General features: G+C 39.6%; 1 protein-coding gene across 1 annotated transcript in view; it reads left to right on the top strand.

Moving 5' to 3' along the window:
* spon1a (spondin 1a) overlaps window positions 1-21,734 on the top strand; it is a 60,371-nt gene that overhangs the window by 14,781 nt on the left and 23,856 nt on the right. Inside the window, exon 6 of the mRNA XM_070904876.1 lies at window positions 3,843-3,991. Within this exon, the coding sequence (XP_070760977.1) occupies window positions 3,843-3,991 (149 nt within the window). The remainder of the gene's footprint in view (window positions 1-3,842; window positions 3,992-21,734) is intronic.

The following is a 21,734-nucleotide window of genomic DNA, read 5'->3' as shown; positions in this document are numbered from 1 at the left end:
AGCCCTAATTTACTGTCTCATGGAGGGAGTAGTTGGTATGTGACTCACTCTCACACACAGATCTGCAAACACACACCTCGCAGATAGATCAACTTAAAAGAGGATAGGGCAAGCTGTGTGGTTTCTATTTCATCCCGACTCTTCGGATGCTACAGTTGGATTTCTCCTTGCACAAAGTCATATCCTAGGTAACAAGTTATTATAACACTGCACATATTGCACTGGACAATATTAATCACTGACCAAAATACTGTAAGCACATGATGATCTGACCTTATTTGAATTCTGGTGATACTTTCCAATCAAAACCCCCCCAAAATGTTGCTATAAGTAAGCTTGGTCTGACTTTTCCTTTGCTGCAAGTAGTACTTTGCTCCCTGAAATATGTCACATGTCATCCTTCTATTTTTAACATATGTCCTTCAAGTGCTGGAGACCATTGTGGTGACACACATTCTTAGACCAAAAATTCACTGTAAAAGAGGCCAACAGGACTTTTTTTTTTTTTACTGCTGACATGATAACCTTGACAGTTCTATTTTCTTTCTCCATATTGTCCTCATTATAAGTCATGCAGCAATGCATGGCTATTCAACCCAAGCAACAGCAGCTTGCTCGGACATAGAGGGTATATTGAGACAGAGAATGGCTGGGTTGTCAACAATGGGAACGGGAAAGGAAGAGGGAGAAACTGTATAACATTCCTTTATTGACCAAATAAAGAAGTACCCCGCCATAGTCAGTTTCCTCTTACTCAAGGGAAGCAATATGTTGAAGTCAAGACTGAAAACATATAAACAAAACAACAGCTGCCTTCCATCTCCTGTATATTTAACCTTGCCGACAACATCTTCCCCTTGACAAAATATGAAGTGGTTTCATATGATTTATATGAGGTTTATGATGCATTCACAAACACAAGGAGATTTGTCATTGATTTGCAGTAGACAAAATTCACTTTCAACCAAGCTCTATCAAAGCTCTTGAACACCACCACTACATTCTGGTTGGTCTCCTTTTAAATCTGAACAATTAACTCTAATCCATATATGTTATGTGCACGGTCCCCTATGATTAATATGTGTATTTTCTAGCATTACCACACGACAACTCTGCATCAGTTGTGTAGTTCATCATGTCCAAAGTTTCTCTGTTTACAGACACCTGGCAATACACAGAACGTGAGTTGAGTGGCAACAGGGATGTCCATTGTAATCCCTAATTTGTGCACAACATTGTTGAAGTCAAATGTTTTCCTCTGTGTGTATCAGCTGCACAACAATCTTGTTGACCTTTTCCCAGGTGCATTGCTACTTAATCAGGGGTCTGTTGAATATCTCTGTTAAGTCTATAAGTATAGTTCTGAGGTCCAGCAATGCACCATGATTCAGAGAGTCCAAATAACCCATTTCCCTTCCCAGTTATCTTAAACATTTCCAGAAATTGAAGATGGAGACCAGCCACAACACTGATCACAAGCACTCATCCCTTCCAAAATTGCATTGAAAAGGAGGAGACTGGCTCCATGTTATACGCTCCTTTGAAGCAAACTAAACTAAACTACTGCCTCAGCCTTAGGCCAAAGAACCAGATGATGGATATAAATCTACTAACCGGATCTATAATCTTAAAGCTATTTAGTTATTGGCAATGACTTCCTGCCTGCCAGGGTCAGACATTTATGAAAGCTTGAGGCACAAATGACCTTAAAATTTCATAAAGGGCCATGAACAAAAATATTAACTATGTGTTTGGAAATGGATTGATGGGCAGGTATGTTGGGGAAAAGGCATTTTCTGCTTCTGTAATCCTCACCATTTCATAAAGTTGCTTCCATACTTACAAAGACTGAAAAGTCTTTAAAGATCAAATGATGGAAAAACAGTTATTTTTTTATTCTGGTCTTCGCTACATGCAAGGAACCAACCATTTTCACTTTTTTCACAAACTACAAACATCCATAGCTCAAAAACATTTCAAACAAACTTCACCTTTTTAGGCCCTGTCTCCTACTTCACATAAACATTCAGCTACTTAAAAGTAAGACCTCCTGGATTTGCAGTCTTTCCTCAAATTAATTTCCTAGCTAAAGACCACAGCTTTTGGCAAATTTAACTGTTGTTGAGAAGTTAACCCAAACAATCTGTTTTGCCCGATTTAGGCTCATCATGGATTGATGGATGGATGGGATGAAAGAATGAATACTCTGCTGTGATTTTGAGAAGCCTACACAGGCAGAAACACTCTCTGTCTGCTTTTACTATTACCAGGGCGCTATTAACCTTAAAAACTTCGCTGCAGCATTTTGAACACACTCCTGCTGTTGTACCTCTCATTGGTTAGAACAGGAAAACAGAAATTAGACCTCACATTGTCACAGCAAGATGAAATGAATGGGTTTGTAACCCTCTTTGTGCCACAGAAATATAGTATCAATCTAAATCTTGTTCGTATAAATCAAATGTTGCTTGCTGTAAATAAATGCTCATGACACCAGGTTCCTGAAGGCGGACTCATTGTCCTCAATGGCTTGGCAATCAAGGTCATGCCAATCTTTAGGAAGACAATTGACAAAGAAATATCATGGTCTCTGCAACAAACCCTGAAAATAGCACCCGTGAACAGCAAAATGTGTTGGTCACTAAGGGGCTGCATCTACCTGACTTATTAAACAACAGCTGGTCCAGCACCATAGGCCTGTGATGATACAATCATTGTTCTGGGAATACAATCATCCTTCGAGCTATTCTTCCAAGCACTCATCCAGATCTCAGTAAAATACAATTTTGTAAAAGTGAAAAGTCATGAAAAATAAATGTCTTATTTGAAAGTGGCCCTACATTAACATAAGCCGTGCCTGCAATGTCCTATGAAGAACTGTTTCCACAATATACTGTTACAGGAATACTGCAGACACAGAGATTAGATTATCAGAGCGATTCATCTTTGCTCAGACTCACACTGGGAACCAGCAGAAGGCAGAAAGGGTGACTTACAGAACTGCAGCGTAAGGGCTCTATTTAGGGCATGAAGATGAGAGGCAGACCTATGACCTATTTGAGTGAACTTCACCTTGACTAAGTAGGTGGTATAATAGTGTTCAGACAAAAAGTTGTTCATGTGAAGGATTCTCTTATGTGGCACAACGATAATCTTTCAGCTTGATGAGTGGCTGTCTGAAGTTTATGCCTTCAAACAACTCAAAGGACTCGAGCATACATTTTATGATGATTGGGTCTGTAAAACCATCATTGTGCTCTCAGTGTGATGTAGCTGGATATCATTCCAGTCCATGCACATAATAACATACTAGGCAGGGGAATAATATGATAGTAGGGGGGATAGTAAAGGAATATACCACTGAGGGCCCACAGTGAGATGGTAAGGATACCCCAAAATGACCTGTAAACATCAACAGGGAACCCAAGCTGTACTCCATGCCTTATTATGCCTTATAGCTCCACTGTCCCTTTTTCCATACATACACACACATCTTTGTCCTAAGCGAGACAGATAGAGAGGGGGGCTGAAAGGATTACGAGGGAGTATAAAATATAAGTAATACACTGTGGTGTGGGTGGTTTGCAGCAATAAGTAATAGTTATATATATAGACTGAAACAAATCACTGTCAATAAATATGTTGCACTGAAAAGAGGTATTTGGTCTGTCAGTCAACAGACTAATGTACTAATCAACTGATGGATCATCATCGGCATCTTAAAAAGAGCCGTGCCTCTAGAGTGGAAAAAAGTACCTGCTATTTTAATGATGTAGAGAAAACTTTGGGAAACAGGTTTGAATGTTCAACTAATGTGATGTTTCATTGTGTTATTTCACCAGTTCGTGCCAATCACTGGTCAGCCATCATCGGTGCCTCCCACTCTAAGAACTATGTGCTGTGGGAATATGGCGGCTATGCCAGCGATGGAGTTAAACAGGTAGCTGAGCTGGGCTCCCCGGTCAAAATGGAAGAAGAGATCAGACAGAGGGTAAGATTCTCCAGCACTAGGAGATGACTGACACACTGTGCATGTTGTATATAAAGTAGAATGGAAAAGTATGTAAACACATACACATACTCTTGATGTATACATATTTGCAAGGTCAGGGTATTTTATAAATGCACGAGTTTACTGATACAAAATCTCCCCAGAACAGCTTTCATTCTGGGAATATTGTGCTTCGACTAAAACTGGTGAGAGATGAGTTGCATAACACCGCTGGGCCTTGGAGGTTGTTCCAGGTTGTACACACCTGAGTTCAGTATGGGATGACAGTATTCAGTATTGCTTTGACATTGTTGTCCAGATTGCTTAGTGCTTTCAAGCACCTACGCTATTCTTAGCCTGCCTCTACATCTACTGTGTACACTTTACCAATATGCAGGATCTTGGGGGGAGTACCTCTGTAGAACCTGGTTTGGATGGAAAAGAAATGGTTTCTTGTCTGTCATGAAGTTAGGCCAATGATACATACCTGCAAAAGGCACATTTCTTGCATATCAGTTCATCTTTGATCAAGCTTTGGGCCTTGACACAACCCTCATAATGCTCAGGAGGTGCTTTGGAGATAGCATATCAGAAATAATCAATATTTATACTAAACAACAGAATTTAGCATTAAATTCACTTCCGGGCACCACCCTTAGAAAAGGGAAAAAGATAGCCAAGTAACTAATAACGACAGACAATTAGTGCATGAAATGAGGACCGTTTTATACTGGATGACGCCCTGAATGATTATCTTGGTAATCTGTATTAATTTATGTAAACATAGGAAACCTAAAAAGTGGATAAAACTTTTTTAATATTTATCAATAAAAAAATGTTGATCAGCATCCATGTTGATCACACTACACAAACTAGGTTGAGTTATATCTCCCCTACTATGCCCAAGGAAAACTTTCTTTAGTTTCACTTCCTTTCACAGCTTTCACGTTACTTTTTCATATAAAGTTGTAATTTTTTATATATTTCATGTGCTCCACTTCTTCCCCCCTCCTTGTCTTTATTATTTCCACAAATAGTGTTGTATATCTTTCTTCTTTCCCTGTTCTCCATGGCCGTCTCTCTCTCTCATAGAATAACTCGTGTTGGCAGAGCAGATGGTCCTGCAGAGTGCATATTGTTGGCTAATATTAAAGACCTGGAGTCACAGCAGATAATGGGAGCATAGTGTGAGCAATGGGGTCTCTGTGTCATTGCCGCCTTCCCACTGCTATTACAGCACACATTTTTGTTGTATCATTCTCATCTCTCCACCTGGGTCATTAGATGAGTTTTTTTTCTAAGCTTAGAGGTGAGAGTATAGTAAGTGTGCTGAAAAACATCAATTTTATTAGTTATTTATGATTTAATGTTGTTGTGTTTGCAGTTCACTTGCAATTATTTCTGGAGCACATAATTTGATAATTAATTTACCCACATAATCGATCATATATGTCTTCCCAGAGATCAGTTACGTAAACCAAGAGGGACAACCCTCTACTTTCTATAGTTTAGTTGAGAATTATGTACAGGACATACAACAGTTGGATCGGGCAGTATATGGCTCTTTTCTTATCAGCAGATTGAACAGGATGAAATTAGGCTTTTTCCTCACCACCTGCGATCATATCATCACTAGGTGTAGCATGGCTCAAGCTCTGGTTATTGAGAATAATTGCTCAATTGTAAAGTGGAAGTGGCTGACACATGAATGCAGGGTGATGATTACACAGGCAATCAATATAAACCCTGATTAGTCTGATACTAGCAAGCTGCATGCTATTATTCACTGCCTGAAAAAAGCCAATGAATAATCAGCCTTTGTCAATACTCTGCATGTGGCTTAAGTAGTGCCATTTATGTTTGTATGTTTGGTGCCTGTGTGTGTTTGTTAGAGTGCATACAGTATGATTGTACTGTAAATAAGTGATTGCACTGAGCTTTTGTACTGTCATTTTACCTTACATGACATATGGGTTCTATGTGGTAGACGTCACCTAGAAGCTTTGTTGCCTTAGACAAATACTGCACATGTTCGTTGTATCCACTTTTATACAACTCAGACAACACATAGAGTCTGTCGATGCCCTTGAGGTAAGGAGGCTGGGTGAAGGAGGCCCCCTCCTTTGAGCCGTGCAGCACTTTTTGGTAAACGCTGACACAAACAGAAAGCTGATTCTCTTTTGTGTCAGGTGGGGCGTCAGGGGGAGCAACTAGCGATGAATGCAAAATTGATATTCATAGCCAGGCTCCACTCCAGCCAAGGGGTGCACTGATCAGTGTTCATACAAAGTTTCATTTGCAGAGCCAAGCAGGCATGCAGACTGTGTAAACATGTGCACGCACACACACACACACACACACACACACACACACACACACACACACACACATACAGACTACACTTTATCCTGCTCATGTCAAATCACAGTGTGATGGCTTTATTTCATTTCTGAGTTTGTCACCCTTTCTCGTCACCCTTTCAGAGCTTGGACAAGGGTGTGCTGTGCTATCTGTCTTGCTGTTACTGCTCATCAACATGTGCCTGTCCTCTAGGAATAAATACATCTTTAGAATTGAAGCTTTTTTAAACTTCAAAACTACAGACGACAGTCATAGTATTTTGTAGGTACTTAGAACATCCTTTTTAAAAGACAGTTGTCATATATTAAAAGGAGGAGTAAGGATGGGACATGCTAAATTTGATTTGTCCTTTCCAATCAAAGCATGCTGCTTGGCCGGCTCATTTCCACTCTCATCATGTGACAGGCCGGTTAATAAAAATATGATTGCATGTCAGAGCCTCCTCAAACACAGCCTTCACTCACACAGTCTCATCACCTCTCCACCCGTACACAAGCAATCATGACACATGCCACTCATCATATTGAAACAACCTGAGATTATAAGTGTGACCTTTACTGTCTTTTTAAGAATTCACATATTGAAATGAACAGCATAACTTTGCAGTGCAGTGGCCGAGAAGACGCTTCGATTTGATTTATGATAGCTTCTCACCAGAGATGCAGATTTAATTTGTACTTGTGTGTAACCCTCCGCTGGTAAGTGTATTATGGTAAACAGGTGATATGTCTTGATGTTTAGTGCATATAATTGTTCGAGTAGGTGAGTTTCAGAATGCAATGGGTGAATCCATTCTTTTTTTTTTTTTTTTTTTTACGAGTTGTCTTTCCAGACTGTAAACAGATGTGCAATACTGTTCCATTTGCCAAGTACAAATGCTCTTATCAGAGGACTTGGCAGCACAGGGATACAGCCCGGGTCTGTTGTTGTTGTTGTTGTCCCTCCTTTCATGTCTGAGGTGATTTGTATATGCATTCAGTCATTACAGAAGCTCAGTGTGTCACTAATGAGAAGTTTAATGAGACTCTCTCCATGGACCAACGACCAGGGCCAAGGCCTCAGACGGATTATGAAATCTCCTATTTCCTCTCGCAGCATGGGGCGTTTTTCATTATTGCACAGTACGGATGCTTACGGAGTCCTCTATTATCCTGAGCTCCACAGCTGGGCCACACAGCAGACACAACACAACTCAGGCTGGAGCCAAAAAGAGACATCACAAATTAATGACAGGAAATACAGATCTGTGTCACTTGATACAACTGTGGTCCTTATTATATTGTCAGGCATCTTTTTATTTTTGTGCAGATGACACTTTCATGGATAATTTAAGTGACTGACTGGGAATGTAAGATGTCAGTGCAGGATATTTCCTAGCATTATTCAAATAGAAGTTTTTCAAACTATAATGGCAGTTGCTACTTGTATTTTATCACAGTCAAATTGGTTGATGAAAGCTCTTTCACAGTCTGCAAGGAGCTTTAGAGCTGACTCATACATTTAGTTTGCATGATGAGCAAAAGAACAACAGGTATTATGGAATAAAATGGCTTGTTGATAGTTAATCTTTCTCACCCTGCTTGTCTTTCCGTGCATCTTGCAAGGATTCAAATGATAATTTTGCAGTTCAGTTGTCGTGAGAACAGTAAGGTCTGCCATCTGTAAGTGGGAGGCCTGCAGTCAGGAGCGTGGGTAGAGAATAATAGATATGCAGGTTTCTTTTGGTCCTTGACTCTCACTCAATGAGCAGGTGTGTATCTGTGTTTCTCTTTTGTATACAGAGAATTACTTCACAAGCACTTTTCACTGCACGGAAATCTGTATTCCCCGTGTGTCTTTGGTACACTTTTATAAATTAAATAGTCATAAATCTTATCGGAGTTTGTTATGTCTGGAGAAATGTAACTATTTAGTAGATTCTTAGGAAGAAGAGCTACTGTCTATTATATTGTTATTCCGATCTTCTGAGATTGATTGGGGGTTCGTGGGAACGATAAAGTTATTTTATTTAATCAACTGCTACTGTCTGCTGATTCCCTTTTCTGTTATTTCTGTCCAGAGTGCTTTCAGACCTTTAACATTGCTGGTTTTCATTCTTGTCACTGTTGAACCAACGGCACGCCTAGCACAATGTCTTATGTTATTGCTCAAAAGTGTGTTCATGTGGTGCACATACAAATTTCAACCCATTCACTCCAATGAGTGCACAATTGAGAAACACAAATTGACAAATACACGACATGAGCACAATTCAAACACATTACAAAAGCACATGCTCCCCCAACTAAGTAAACACTTTAATAGTTGGCATTTTGATAATGAGTGATTGTGAACTGTGTCTTTTTTTCCCTGCTCGTGCCTCCTATAAGACCTGTATAAGGCCAACAGATTAGAGAAGACTGAATGACTTGAGTATTTTCTTGCATCATTAAGTTCTGTAATGTCTTTTTGAGATCCAATCTCTCATCAAACATTGAGAGATGAAACTGGTCTTCACCTTGATGTCATTCAGAATTGGTCTTTCAACACCCACATTTGATTAATTCCTGAGCTGACTAATTATCTTGTGCTGGGCTTTGTAAGAGAGTATCTGGTGTGCAGCATGCAAATATGTATGATACATCAATGAAATTTACTCCCTTTCATCTTCCATGAAAGGGTCTAGTTCATGATTAGGTTGACACCACCATGTTCTAATGACAGTTGCTTTTGAGATGATTATGGAAATGTGTTTATGAGACAATATACTCATACAGTAGGGGTTGTACTGTATTGTATGAAGTTATTAACACAGGAAGACTTGGCTTGCTGAAAGGGGTCAAGTTGTGTAGGGGCTGGGGGTTTAAATGCTGTTAGGATTCATAGATAGATTTTTCCTCTTGAGTGCCTCTGAGCTGACTCCTTTCTCAGCCATGTTATAATACAATGAAGCACCGAGAGGCCAAGCTGACCCCATGAACACTCTTAAAGGAGGCCATGCGCTGAATCTTTGCCAGAGGAGAAAACACGGCAAAATGTGTTATCTTTAGGTACTTCACAAACAGTACAAATTGTTGATTTTTGGAGAAAGTGATTTTACTTAGCTGTATTTCCTCTGTCAAAATTTAACATTCATAATATGTGTCTTTAAATATTTAGCATTATTATGTCTAATAGATGCAATGAATACACTGAAGAAGGTATTTTCTAATGCGATGTCAGTCCGTCAACTCTAATCTCTTTCAGGTGTTTCCTTTTGGATGCAGAAGATGTTAACATGATAATTCACACATAAGCTTCAGGCTCCTTTTCTATTGTTCTGTCTTTCTGCCTTTGTCTTCACTCTCTTCTCTCTCAGCATATACCATTTGTCATGCCCTCGTATTCCTCATGTATCTTTCTGTGCGCATGCTGCTGCGCTAGGTCAGGTTTGCCACAGTGGGATAGCAATTAGCTATAAAGGGGCCTCCCAGAGGGTGAAGTCTTGACCCCACCTCTGTATCCAACCTTGCCAAACCATGGTGCACCATGCCAAACCCCAGTGGGTATAAGAGCATGCAGAAATTCCCGACATCTTCACCACCAACCCCCATATGGCCGCTTCTCTGTCGCTACACCACTCTTCTGTTTGCTGAACATTTTGTTTTCTGTGTATCTTCTTGGCTGTCTGTTTAAAGAAAAAAAACACCCAAGTTTAGGAGGGAATAATTCTTTAATATCAACAGGCAGTGTACTCTTGGCCTGACAAGTCAGCTTTATGAGCCCAGCAGAGATATTCCTGTTTGGGAAAACAAAGCTCTCAAAAACCTTAATGCCTGCCTTGGTTCCCAAGACTGTTATTATGATTGCCGAAATCGAGCAGTACAGCCAGAGGCAAGCACATTTTGAAATTCAGTGGGGTAGAGTTAGCCAATATGTGCTTTGTGTATGTGTACGCATGTGTGTGTCTGAGTGTGCACATGAGTAGGTTCTCTATTTTTTAGTGAGAGAAACGTGTTACTTTATCATTAAGAGGCACACCGGTCATAATAGCTTCCCATGCAGGTTTGTGGTTAATATGTATGGTTTGTTGGAATATTCATGCAGGTCTGTTTGCATGTGTCCTCCATTTGTGTGTGTGTGTGTGTGTGTGTGTGTGTGTGTGTGTGTGTGGCGCTTAATGTTGACTTAAGCGTTAGTGCAGCTGGCTGGCTCAAGACTCAGGGCTACACACACAGTCACAGGGATAAAAGCTGGATTATTCTGGAATCTGAGACATCTTTGCCAGAGGCGGCTTTGATAAAGCCATCCCTGTGTCCAGAGAACTGAATGGAATAAGAGAGAAGGAGCAGGCGAAGGAGAGAAGACCGGACACTGCTCCAGTCCCTCGTGGTTATGCATCACAGCATTCAAGGATGAGGCATTTGTCTTGTTTGTCTTATTTGAATATGCCAGAACTTTTCTCTGAATATTTGTCAGTTCCTGTGACTGTGAGATGACACAGTTTAGGGAAATTAAAATTCTAATTTATGCTAAACATTGGAATATTTTGAGTTAGCGTTGTATCCGTAGTCTCCAAGGGAAATCTTTCAGCCCTTTATCAGTTATTAATCAGGGCTATTAATACACCTCTTATGGTGTTTTGTGAGTTTTTGTGTGTATGAGTGTTTTTGAGTTCATTTATTTTGAATTTAACTGGGGATGTCATACTTGATGTGTCACTATCTCTGTGTATGTATTGTCATGTTGCAAACACAGTAAAAGAAATGAACATGTTGTGGACTGAGATCAGAAAATGGTGTTGGAGAAAGTGTATTGCACTAGGGCTGCATCTAATGATTTAATATCAATTATTTTCTCAATTAATCGTTTGGTCTGTAAAACATTAGAAAACAGTGAAAAATGGCTATCACAATATGTGATGACCTCATCAAATGTCTTGTTTTTTCTGACTGGAAGTCAGATCCAAAAGTATTCACTTTATTATCATATAAGACCAAGTCCAATGTGACATATTTAGAGGTCACAACAGAATCTGTGGTGGAGCTGAAGTGCTGATTCTCCTGAATGAGGCTTTGGGATATGGAATAGAGACTTCGCCTATAAGATCAAGGCCGGCTAAATACAATAAACCCTCATTATAAATCTGTGCGATCTTTTATTCATGAGGTGGCCACAACAAATCTGTTTCAGCAATGGCTCTACCTGTTATGTTGTCCCTATGTAAATGAGACCATGGCTCTGAGGCCCCCCATTCACTGCAATCTCCATATCATTTGGTAGGTTAGGGGACCTGGAGTCTGTCTTCCCAGGCATGGGTCAAACAGATGAAGGAGACAGAAGGTGATTGGCAGTTTAGGACATGCACACAGGACTCACATATTTCTGACACACAAATCAAACACGAGTGCAATACAGTGTCATACTTCGTAAGATTTGTCTCGATATCGTGGTCTGACATATGATCGAGTGTGTAAACACAATCTAGCCAACATTTCGATTGTCTATTGTAAACACTATTATCATCTGTTACCATCACTATTATTAGTCCACAATAGCTTTTCATAAGAGTCGGGAAGACGTCAGAGATTTATTATCCAGAAACACTGTTGTTGTACCGCTACAGCTTTTGCTAATTCCATGTTATTGCTTATTCCATTACTTTTAGTGCGGCATCTTTCATTTCTAATGTTTCATTATTTTGCCTCAAATGCATTAAAAAGCTCATTACTCTCTATGTGTGTGTGTGTGTGAGCGAGCACACTGCACACAAACAGTAATAATACTTTGTGGGTATGATTCTTCTCTGCCTGTAGAGAGAACTCACAAAAACATGACATTTATGTTTTGAGCTTAGGATGGCATCATACTGGATGATGGACTTTAAGGGCAGTCCAGTCCTTGGAGCAGTGTATATGAGGTTTCCGTTTAAGTTACAGCATCTGAACCATCTTAGTCCTGAGTACGTGTGTGTCTTCAGACTGCCTACAATTCCATGCAATAATGGGATAATGGGAACAATTTTAATCCATGATATTTCTTGCATAGTGTCTTGATGTAATTCTGCTTCAAACATCTATAAGAGATATGGCTCTGTAGTCTTGGATACTGGGCATCTATGCAAAGTAATGTTTTGCCTTTAGCATGTTTTTGTTTTCTGTTTTGTTTTTCATCTTGGAGGTAATTTTGAGTTAATGTCTCTTGTGAGTTTTGGACTGAATTATGTATTCTGGTGCATAACTGTGTGTGATACGGTGCTTCAATAAGTATGTATAAGACGTCTCTGATGTTGTGTATATATGATAAACACATTATATCTGGCTTTAAGTTGAAACTTCAGGGCTCAGCCTGAGCTGGTAGAATTGTGTTTTCTTACCAGCAGTGGGCAGTTTCAGGATCATCACATACTCTGCAGTGCAGTACATCTAGCCTCAATGCCCACTGACCTCCTTACAGAGAAAGGATTCTGGAAGTAAGAATGAAAGTTAGGAAAACGGAAGAAAAGCTTAAGAGAGCGACAGACAGCCTGAACTGGGTCATCAAAGGCAGTTACCTCAATTCATCTCTAATAATATCCCCTAGCCCTGGGCCCAGGTCTGCTGGAGTTGCTTGTATGATGGCTCAGGCTGCTTGATGAATGAGTGTGCCAGGCAGCACTATAGGCTTCCCAGACTGCGCTACAAGGCTCAGAGATTGCCACCGAGGACAACCACGGTCAGCAAATCAATTCACAGCTCCCTAGAGAAGTAGTCAGCGCTTACAAACTCATCTGCCTTAAGCATGGACGATTCTCTTGTCACCACGTTTCCTTGCTAGCCTGCGGGATGTTCCCCGTCCTGTTTTGAGCATGATTGGTGTGACTGAAGTGACTTTACCTACGCAGTATCTGAACTGCAGCTTATTCTGCAGGGCAGGATATGGGGATGTCAGTGGAGATTTAATTAACACCTGAAGGCTGTGTAAGCCTTTACGCTATGCGCTGATAACAGCCAGCTTGCATCCCATTGGAATTTCGAAGCAATTTTTTATGTCTATTAATAGTTTGGAGTACGTGCTGGGACAGACAGATCACAGATTCCTGAGCAGAACTTTGATTACAACATCAGAGGAGCTCCTATCTCACCCGGGGAAAAGGCTCCTTTAGACCAAGTTGGGTTTTGGCTGGCAGCTCTTAATTTCACATAATTGTGGTGTCCTAGGGAATAGTTTGACCAGTTTAAATACAGAATGAAGTAATCTAGCCATCTTTAGGCTGAGTAGAATCCTTCTGAAACACAACTAAATACTAACAACAATAAAATAAGCAAAGGAGTATTTATTAGTTTGAAGTTGCTTTTTTATTTGTGTTAGAAAATGTAAACTTTGTTCAGCAAGTTACCAAGAGATAAATCCATGCAGTAGTCATTCTCCTCCTACTACAGATTGGATGTTTCATTCCACAATGTTCAGTGTCTGGTTGCTCTGTATTATGGTGGTGACAAAGCATATGAATGACTTATCTGCATAGTTCTGCACTCGGAGGAAATAACCTTTCCTCATAATATTAATGAGGTGAAAAAATAATAGAGGTATTTGCATGATAGTTAGCACTAATTGATCTTTTTAGCATGATGATTATACGAGTGTGTGCCGTGGCTGATATTCCAAAGGGATCTGAAAAGGCAGAGACTCCAGCTGTTGCTGCTTCACATGGATGTCTTCCTGCTATCGCAGAGAGTGAAGGGATGTTACCTCCCTCACGTTGTTAGCATATAGCCACCAGGAGCCGGGCATAGCCATTAGTGTCATTTTTCTCCAGAAACTGTGTGAATGATATAGGCAATTTCCACAGCGGTCTCCTCTCTGCTTTTGCTCCAGCGTCAGACTGGCTTTATTGGCATGAAAGATGCTAATATGGTTTTATTTGCATTGGGAACCTGGTCATCTGCGCTACCTTGTCTGTTTTCTAGAGCAAGACTAGGAGAAACATTATCATCATCACTGCTTAATGAAAACTCAATTCTAAAGTGTTTTGGATAGCAGATGCATTCCTGAGACCTTGTTAATGTTGATTCATTCAAAATTTAAATGCACAAACATTTTCCACCCACGCATATGCACACACACACACACACACACACACACACACACACACACACACACCCAGACAGTCCCAGAATCACCGAGTCATAAAGCTTCAGCTCTTGGGGACAGCCAGGGGATTATTTTGACATGATGATGACTGTTTGTTAAGTTTACTGCTTATTATGACATTTATGTAGCCTGATCTCATACAGTTTACTTAAAATCATTGAGAATAGACTAGATCTTTGGTCCGGCGGGCATTGGTCTTGCACATACACATGTTGGCATTACAGTTACAATAATTATGGTGCAATCGAAATACATACAGCGTAAAACAGTCTGTAGTCTGCTTTAGTTTTGCAGATTTAAGGTAGTTAGTTGATTGGAGCAGGCTTTTCATTGCTCATTCTGCAGTGTGAAAGCACATAGACTATTGTATGGCTTCCTTCCCGCCCATATTCATATTAAACCATTACAAATGTCAGTGGAGCAAGCAGGCAATATTAAACCATATTAACACTGTGACTCCATTCCTAACCATTTCTTATTTGCGATGATGCCAGTTTAAATGCCGTTTCTTGCCTAACAGGGAATTACAAATGCTAAATCAAGCATCGCAAATGAAGGTTCACTGCGCTTGTCAGGTCTAGATGGAAATTATTCATGCAATATGAATCTTTTCCCTCCAAGATGAGAGAGTATGTCATCTGCGCTGCATGATGTGTCTTCTCTAATGGAAACAAGCAGTTCTCTGTTCTGGAAATGACTCCACTGAGCTTTTTACGATATGTTTTTTTTTTTTTTTACAACATAAGCCAGTTTGTTTGAGTGAGCAAACATATAAAAAAATACAAACATGTTCAAGCTAGACTAGGCAGGAGCTACCTACAAATAAAGTCCTTGCATGTATATTAAAGCACACAGCCCCCACATTTATGTTCTGTTACAGCTAGACCTCTCTCCTTCATGTGATTGATTTGACAGCACACATCCCTTTGAGGAACATACATTTTGCTTGCTGTCATCAACACATATCTGTTTTCTCCTTCATGACAGAATTTAATTTCTCCTAAGAAGAATGTGTTGAGATTTTAGCATAAATCTCTTGTGTTTTGTGTTTTTGTTAAGAGCTTAGATCATAGCTAATGCACAAGAATGATGCACCATTTATGTAAACACCTGGATGTCTACAGATATCCCTGCTCAATGTCCACTCATATTGACCAGCAGAAAAATGCGCCATTGTTAAAGGAAAACTTGCCCCCCCAATTTTTTCATGGCCCTGAAACATAATATTTACCTTTCACAAATGACAGCTTTGTTAATGTGTTGCTGAAGGCAATAAGTGACACGTGCATCAATTATGCATTCGATGAGGGTTTATGCTGTGATTTATAAGTAGAGAATTATTTAGTCCTGACACACAGAGAGTGGAGAGTCGTTTGCACTTTCACTTCGCTGATATAAGTCACGCATCCCTACTCCAGCTTTTCTACAATGCTGCAGTCATAACTCTCACTGTGACGTCTTAATTTTTACAGATGGTGTAGTGTTGCCAGGTGCATTTCTGATCGCCAGATCCCCCACAATACCACAAGATCCCTCAGGTATTTAAATCAGAGGTTTTTAGTTGTCAGAGGTCCCAGATTGAGACTGATTTTTAAAAATAACCTCAAAGTCTATTTATTCATATGATGTTCATTGTGTGTGAAATGCATACTCCTGCATGAGCTCTTGCTCTTATTTTGAGCTTGTATGGCCCTTTTTTGGCCTTGCACCTTAATTTTAGCTTTAATGTTCATGCTCTGTCTCCTTTTCTACTGTCTGCCAATTTGTAAAGTCTTTACCAAATAAAACCACCAATGAGCTTAAAAAGATGGTGTCAACACGTGCAACTGTAATTAATGTCAAATAATGCTGTTTTTATTTGAAAGAATTGTTTTCCTTGTTAAATAGGTTTTATGCACAGTAGGACTCTATTATACAACGGTGTTATAAAAACTCAGTCCTATTAATTTGACTTTGGGTGAATGTTATGTTCATCTTCAGGTCTTCAATGCATAAGAGGACTTACATTTCATTTGAGGCCTGTCATCTTCAAAACCCTCAGCATGTCTTTAATGTGCATGTAGGTGACTGTATTACTGAATATTTATTCAATACTTGTGATCTACATGCCAGCCTTCCTCTTCTCATGTCCAATTGATTTCTGCCTACAGGCTTTAAGCTGGATCAGTCTCTCTGCATGTCCATGTTTTCTCTCACCAGTAACTACAAGTGGTAAATAAAACTAACTACGCTCCTTACCTTAATTATTTTATGCTCTACCAGGTACATACTCATCTCCAGGGATGTTGGCTCTATCATCATGTCGCCCATGCACTAAACTAAAATGTCTTTATATAGGATCAGAAAAATAGGGTTTAATATTGTAATTCAGAATGACTCCCCAGCCGTTTTTTTCCAGAGGGGGAAAACTGCTTTCAGTAATTCCAACGATCATCCTAGACTTGTGATGCTAATGACTCTGCAAGAAGACACAAGCTCGAAAGAAAACTGTCATCTTTTGCTGCCTAAGGCACTGATTTCTTTAAAAGTCCACTCTTTTCCTGTCTCTGTCTATGCTGTCTTATCTAAACTTCTAGTGTCCCTTAACGTCACATTCAGAGCCCCTGGTAAATTTTCAGTGGATCTGACAGACAGTCTAGGTATATAGAGTATATACTTTTTAATGGCTACTAAACCATTAATGGAATCTACCTACTATACTTCCTACATGGAGAAAGGATATACTGAACACTAGTATCTCTTAGTGCTTATTGTATCAATGCAATCCATCCGTCGGCCTGTCGGAACAATTTTGGGCTGGTGTCCATGTATCGATACATTCAATGTTACAGAGAAATTTGATTTAGGAATTGCAACTTTGCAGAAATATATCCTCTGAAATCCTTCATTGTGGCTTCTCAAATTCTACAGTTGTTGTTAATTTCTCACAAAACACATTTACACACACATATCAAGAAATCACAAGATGCATTTATACAAGTCATTATGTGAATGTATGCACTGATAATTGTTTGGGGGCGTAGCCATCATGCCTGCCTCCCTACTTTGGATGAATATCAAACCAGAGGCATATTAAAATATACTATTATAGTGGAAAGGAATAAGCATTAACAATTTAATTTTTTTGAAGACCACTTCATTCCTCCTCTGACCACGATGCTGCAACTAAAAGAAATCATAACAAGCAAGCAAAAATGTAATGAAACACAAAACTGTGACTCCTTCACCCCATAGAGAGCACAGAATTATGCTTCTTCTTCACTTGTAGCTGTGATGCGATGGCAGCATGTACTCCTTTACACTTAGCATCATATTCTCTCTATTAGTATCTCTCTGGGACAGTCAGTACTGATTTCCACTGATAGATCTGCTGAAGCTATTCTGGTCGAAAAATAGGGTAAAAAAAGCCTTTTTTCACTTCTGCATGTCTGGTTTTAATGGTGATGAGTGGTGAGAAATGGTAGCCCAACATTGCCAAATGGGAAATAGTCTGGAACCTCTCAGTTTATGTTCGATTTCCAAGGGACGTTATCAGTGGGTGCGGACTAAAATGCCTCTGTATGTCTATATGTAAATTGGGTGGACAAAACAAAATGATGTAGTCTAACATAACACATATGTTTATTGTTGATATAGTGACTCTTTTCAAGTTAAATCTTCCAGCAACTGCAGCAATTATTCATACTTAGTATGATGTTGGGTTTGAATTTTACAAACATGGAGATAGAAGCTTTAACTTAAACCACTAGAATGATTATAAACCAGTAAATGATCATATGGTCACACAGTGACAAATACTGCCGAGGCTAATACAAACTGTGCTTATTGCCTCACCTCGAAAATATGGTTTTGTTGAGCCCAATTGCCTGACAGCAGCCATCAGCCTTCTGTGATCACTGCAGTAATTGACACTGCTCACTGAGTGCTTTTCATTGGTGTCAGTACTGGTCACACAAACACACACACATATGCGCAAACATTGACATGCGCACATGTTCAGAATCACTTGCAGTGTATGACCAGGTTGGCATTTAAAAGCCAATTAATGCATGAGCAGGCATGTAATCCCGCCACCCTGTCAACAAATGGCTCAGGTGCAGCACAGATCAACATGCACACAGACACGAGTCTCACATATGGAATTGCATACACGCACATCACTTTACATGCAAACAGATAGGAATATATTTCCCAGCTACACAGCCTTTTTTTCCCAGACAGCACCTGCGCCAGAGACAACACAACACGTGCTTCAGTGCTTCCTCTCAGGTTGAGTTTATTTTTGGTGGTCTAGGCTCTGAAATCTGCCCCCTGAGGGGTGACTGCCAAACAGCATTGCATTCACAAGCAATCACAGTAATTTGGCCTATATTATTCTACCATTTGGGAAGATACTTCAAGTAATCCACACTTTGATGTCATTTTTTAAAAAGTCTGTGTGAAATTAACGTTCAAAGTACAAAAAAAAATGTTTAGGCTAATTAAACGTATGGGAAAACACTATCACAGAGTGAGCGAACTGACTCAATATGTCACTGAGAACTTTCACCATTAACATCTTAACAAGGCCAGTCACTCGTAAGTAAATTAAGCAGGAGAAAATACTGCCAGAGTCAGACCAGAGGGTCCTAGATGGAACATGCAGAAAGAGTAAAAGTAATTACACTAAAATGTGTCCTGTAATAAATCCTTCACAATGCATCATTGGGGAGGTATTGCCTGAGAAGCATAAGGGCTCCTGTGGGCACGAAGAACAACCACCCTGCACAGTTGTCCTGGTAGTGGAAGAAAAGGAAAAGACGTAAGGTTTTCTGTGCCAGTGGGAGAGCCATGCACCACTCGCGTATAATCTCACTGAGACAGTCTTTAAAGACTACACCCTCAGCTCGCCATGAGCCAATTTCATGGCTGAAATCCTCAGTGTGAGGGACTGCGACAGGGCTATTCCACCCCAGCAGGATAGACTTGGCCTCTGGGGTTCAGGGGCCTCGGTCAATAGGCTCACTTCCAGCACATAGTGTCGTTATTTAACAGGCCAAGAGCAAAATCAAATCAGCGTCCTTGTTGTCTGCATACTTGAGAACCATATATTGATTTCTGCAGTCTTACACCAGAAGAAAAAGCATCCTCCAACAAAAGATAAAGAAGTGAAACAACCTGAAGTCTGAATGAAAACAAGTTCCTTGAGAGGCACCAGAGGGGTGTGAATTCTTCGTACAAATTCTAAACCAAACGGCAATTGACCATGACCAGCCACTATAAACTCCTTCGATGTCTGGACGCTGCTTCACATATTGTGCCCTTAGGTGAGATCTTTGCCAGTTGTTGCAGAAAAAGCATGCAGTTTAGCAATTTCTGAGCTGCGAATGAGCAGGTATCAAAATTATACATAGTTTGCATGCTCACGATTACTGTTCAGATGAAAAAAATTAAACCTACAAGAAATGGACTCATAGGGTATATCCCAGTTCCCTAAATTGCATCCACATTTCCCTCACTTGCGTCTTCTCCTTGCATCTTAGACCCTCCCACTGAAGCCGTGAGGAGAGAGGAATCGAGGAAACGTGTTTTTAGAGAAATGACACATCCTTTCCTCTCTCATCTAAAGCGACGTCCGTTTTCGAAGGCACAGCTGCATCACCTGTCAGTCGGCTTTAACTGTTCTATAGTGACTTCTGATGGTTTGGAGTTTGTATTCATTTAAGACCTGCATTCTGTATTTATTCTGTTCACAGATTATTTACTAATCCAAGTTGTGATTAGAATGTCTTAAAATTTATAGTAATAATTTAGAAAGCTCAATATTTTATGAAAAGTGGAAATTATTGTTACAATAAATATATCTCACATCAACGTACTTTATAGTTTCTACCTGACGCACAGGGATTTTCGGCCTCGCATGTGACTGACAAACAATTAAAATGTGTTTATTGCTGAAAGACAACAGACTCTCCTCCTCTCCCCAACTATAATATTATCCATTAAACAAATTAAAGTAGTAAATGATGGTTTGATTATGGTTCTTTTGTTAATCAGACCTACAGTTAACAGATCCTCTGAAGTATATTTTTTACAGATATTTTCAGTATCCCTAAAAGTATAAGTCTCGATCCAAAACGGCGCAAACATTATCCAGTTTTATTAAACTCTGTTCAGTCATAAATGTAGAAAATGCTCTTCGAATTTGTTTACAAGAGCTGAAGAGCTCTGATATGGGCACGAAACAACATGTTGCTTGTCCAACTTAGAAACATTCATCAGTAATATGAAAGATTTAATAACAGCTGGGTAATAATTTATAGTGGCATAGTTCTCAGCCACATCACGTGAAATTTGGGTTATGAATTATTAAATAAAATAGTCTTTAAATCTGCTGCCACACAACACCCAGTTCATGAGTGCTTCTTTTTGATTAAAAAACAAAAAAAAAAAAAAACAGAGTGAATTACTAGCCTGATGTTGATAAATGTGCCCTTGCTTCGCTGGACTATGGTGAGATAATTGACTTGGTGCAGGTGTTGTTGTGTAGAATATTCTAATAAGTCACACTTTGCACTGCGATTCGAGCCACGGCATTTGTCCAGTTGGGCAGATGTGTCTTGGTGCTGTGGTCTGACAGTGAGTAATGACACAGGGATTGTGATGTCCAAAACAATGCATCAATACAATATGATTGATTACAAAAACAGATTTGCATTCCTTTTGGATGTGTTTAGGGAAATTGTACGAGTAATGGTTATTCTCATTTGAATGACAAAAAGAAGTCAAAAACCTTTAGACAAAATATGCAGATGTTTGTTTTAGCTTCTCTTGAAAGTCAAAATCTTGTAGACTGTGGAAATGCAGTGCAAATGATCTTTTGTCAAAGGTAACATCAGAGAGCCCCAAAAAGGAGAAAGAGATCAACTGTAATGCATCAGTATTCATTTATTCAGTGAACTTTGTGATGCTGCACAATTGACGAAAGCACCATATTTCCTAAATGCATCTATTCAAGATTGCAATACATTATTTTTTTGACTGACAGGTTTTGAAGGAGCTTGATGGGACTCAGGGTCATGAAGCTTAGTCAGAATAAACAATGAGTGTTTAATCATTCAATTAAAATGAGAAAACGCTGAATTTGGAACCTTGAAATGTGACCGCAGTGTGAAGTTGTATGTTGGTTTATTATAAACTTATGGCTTGCCGTAATAAAGCATACAAATCTTGAACTCAGTCTAATGAGTTCCTGAGAGGTTGTCCCTTAGCTGCTGTCCTACAGGATACAACAGAATTATAGATTTGCTTT

This window comes from Enoplosus armatus, chromosome 1 (assembly GCF_043641665.1).
Source record: "Enoplosus armatus isolate fEnoArm2 chromosome 1, fEnoArm2.hap1, whole genome shotgun sequence".
Classification (NCBI taxonomy): domain Eukaryota; kingdom Metazoa; phylum Chordata; class Actinopteri; order Centrarchiformes; family Enoplosidae; genus Enoplosus; species Enoplosus armatus.
The sequence above is the reverse complement of the archived record's forward strand: the minus strand, read 5'-3'. Positions and strand labels throughout refer to the sequence as shown.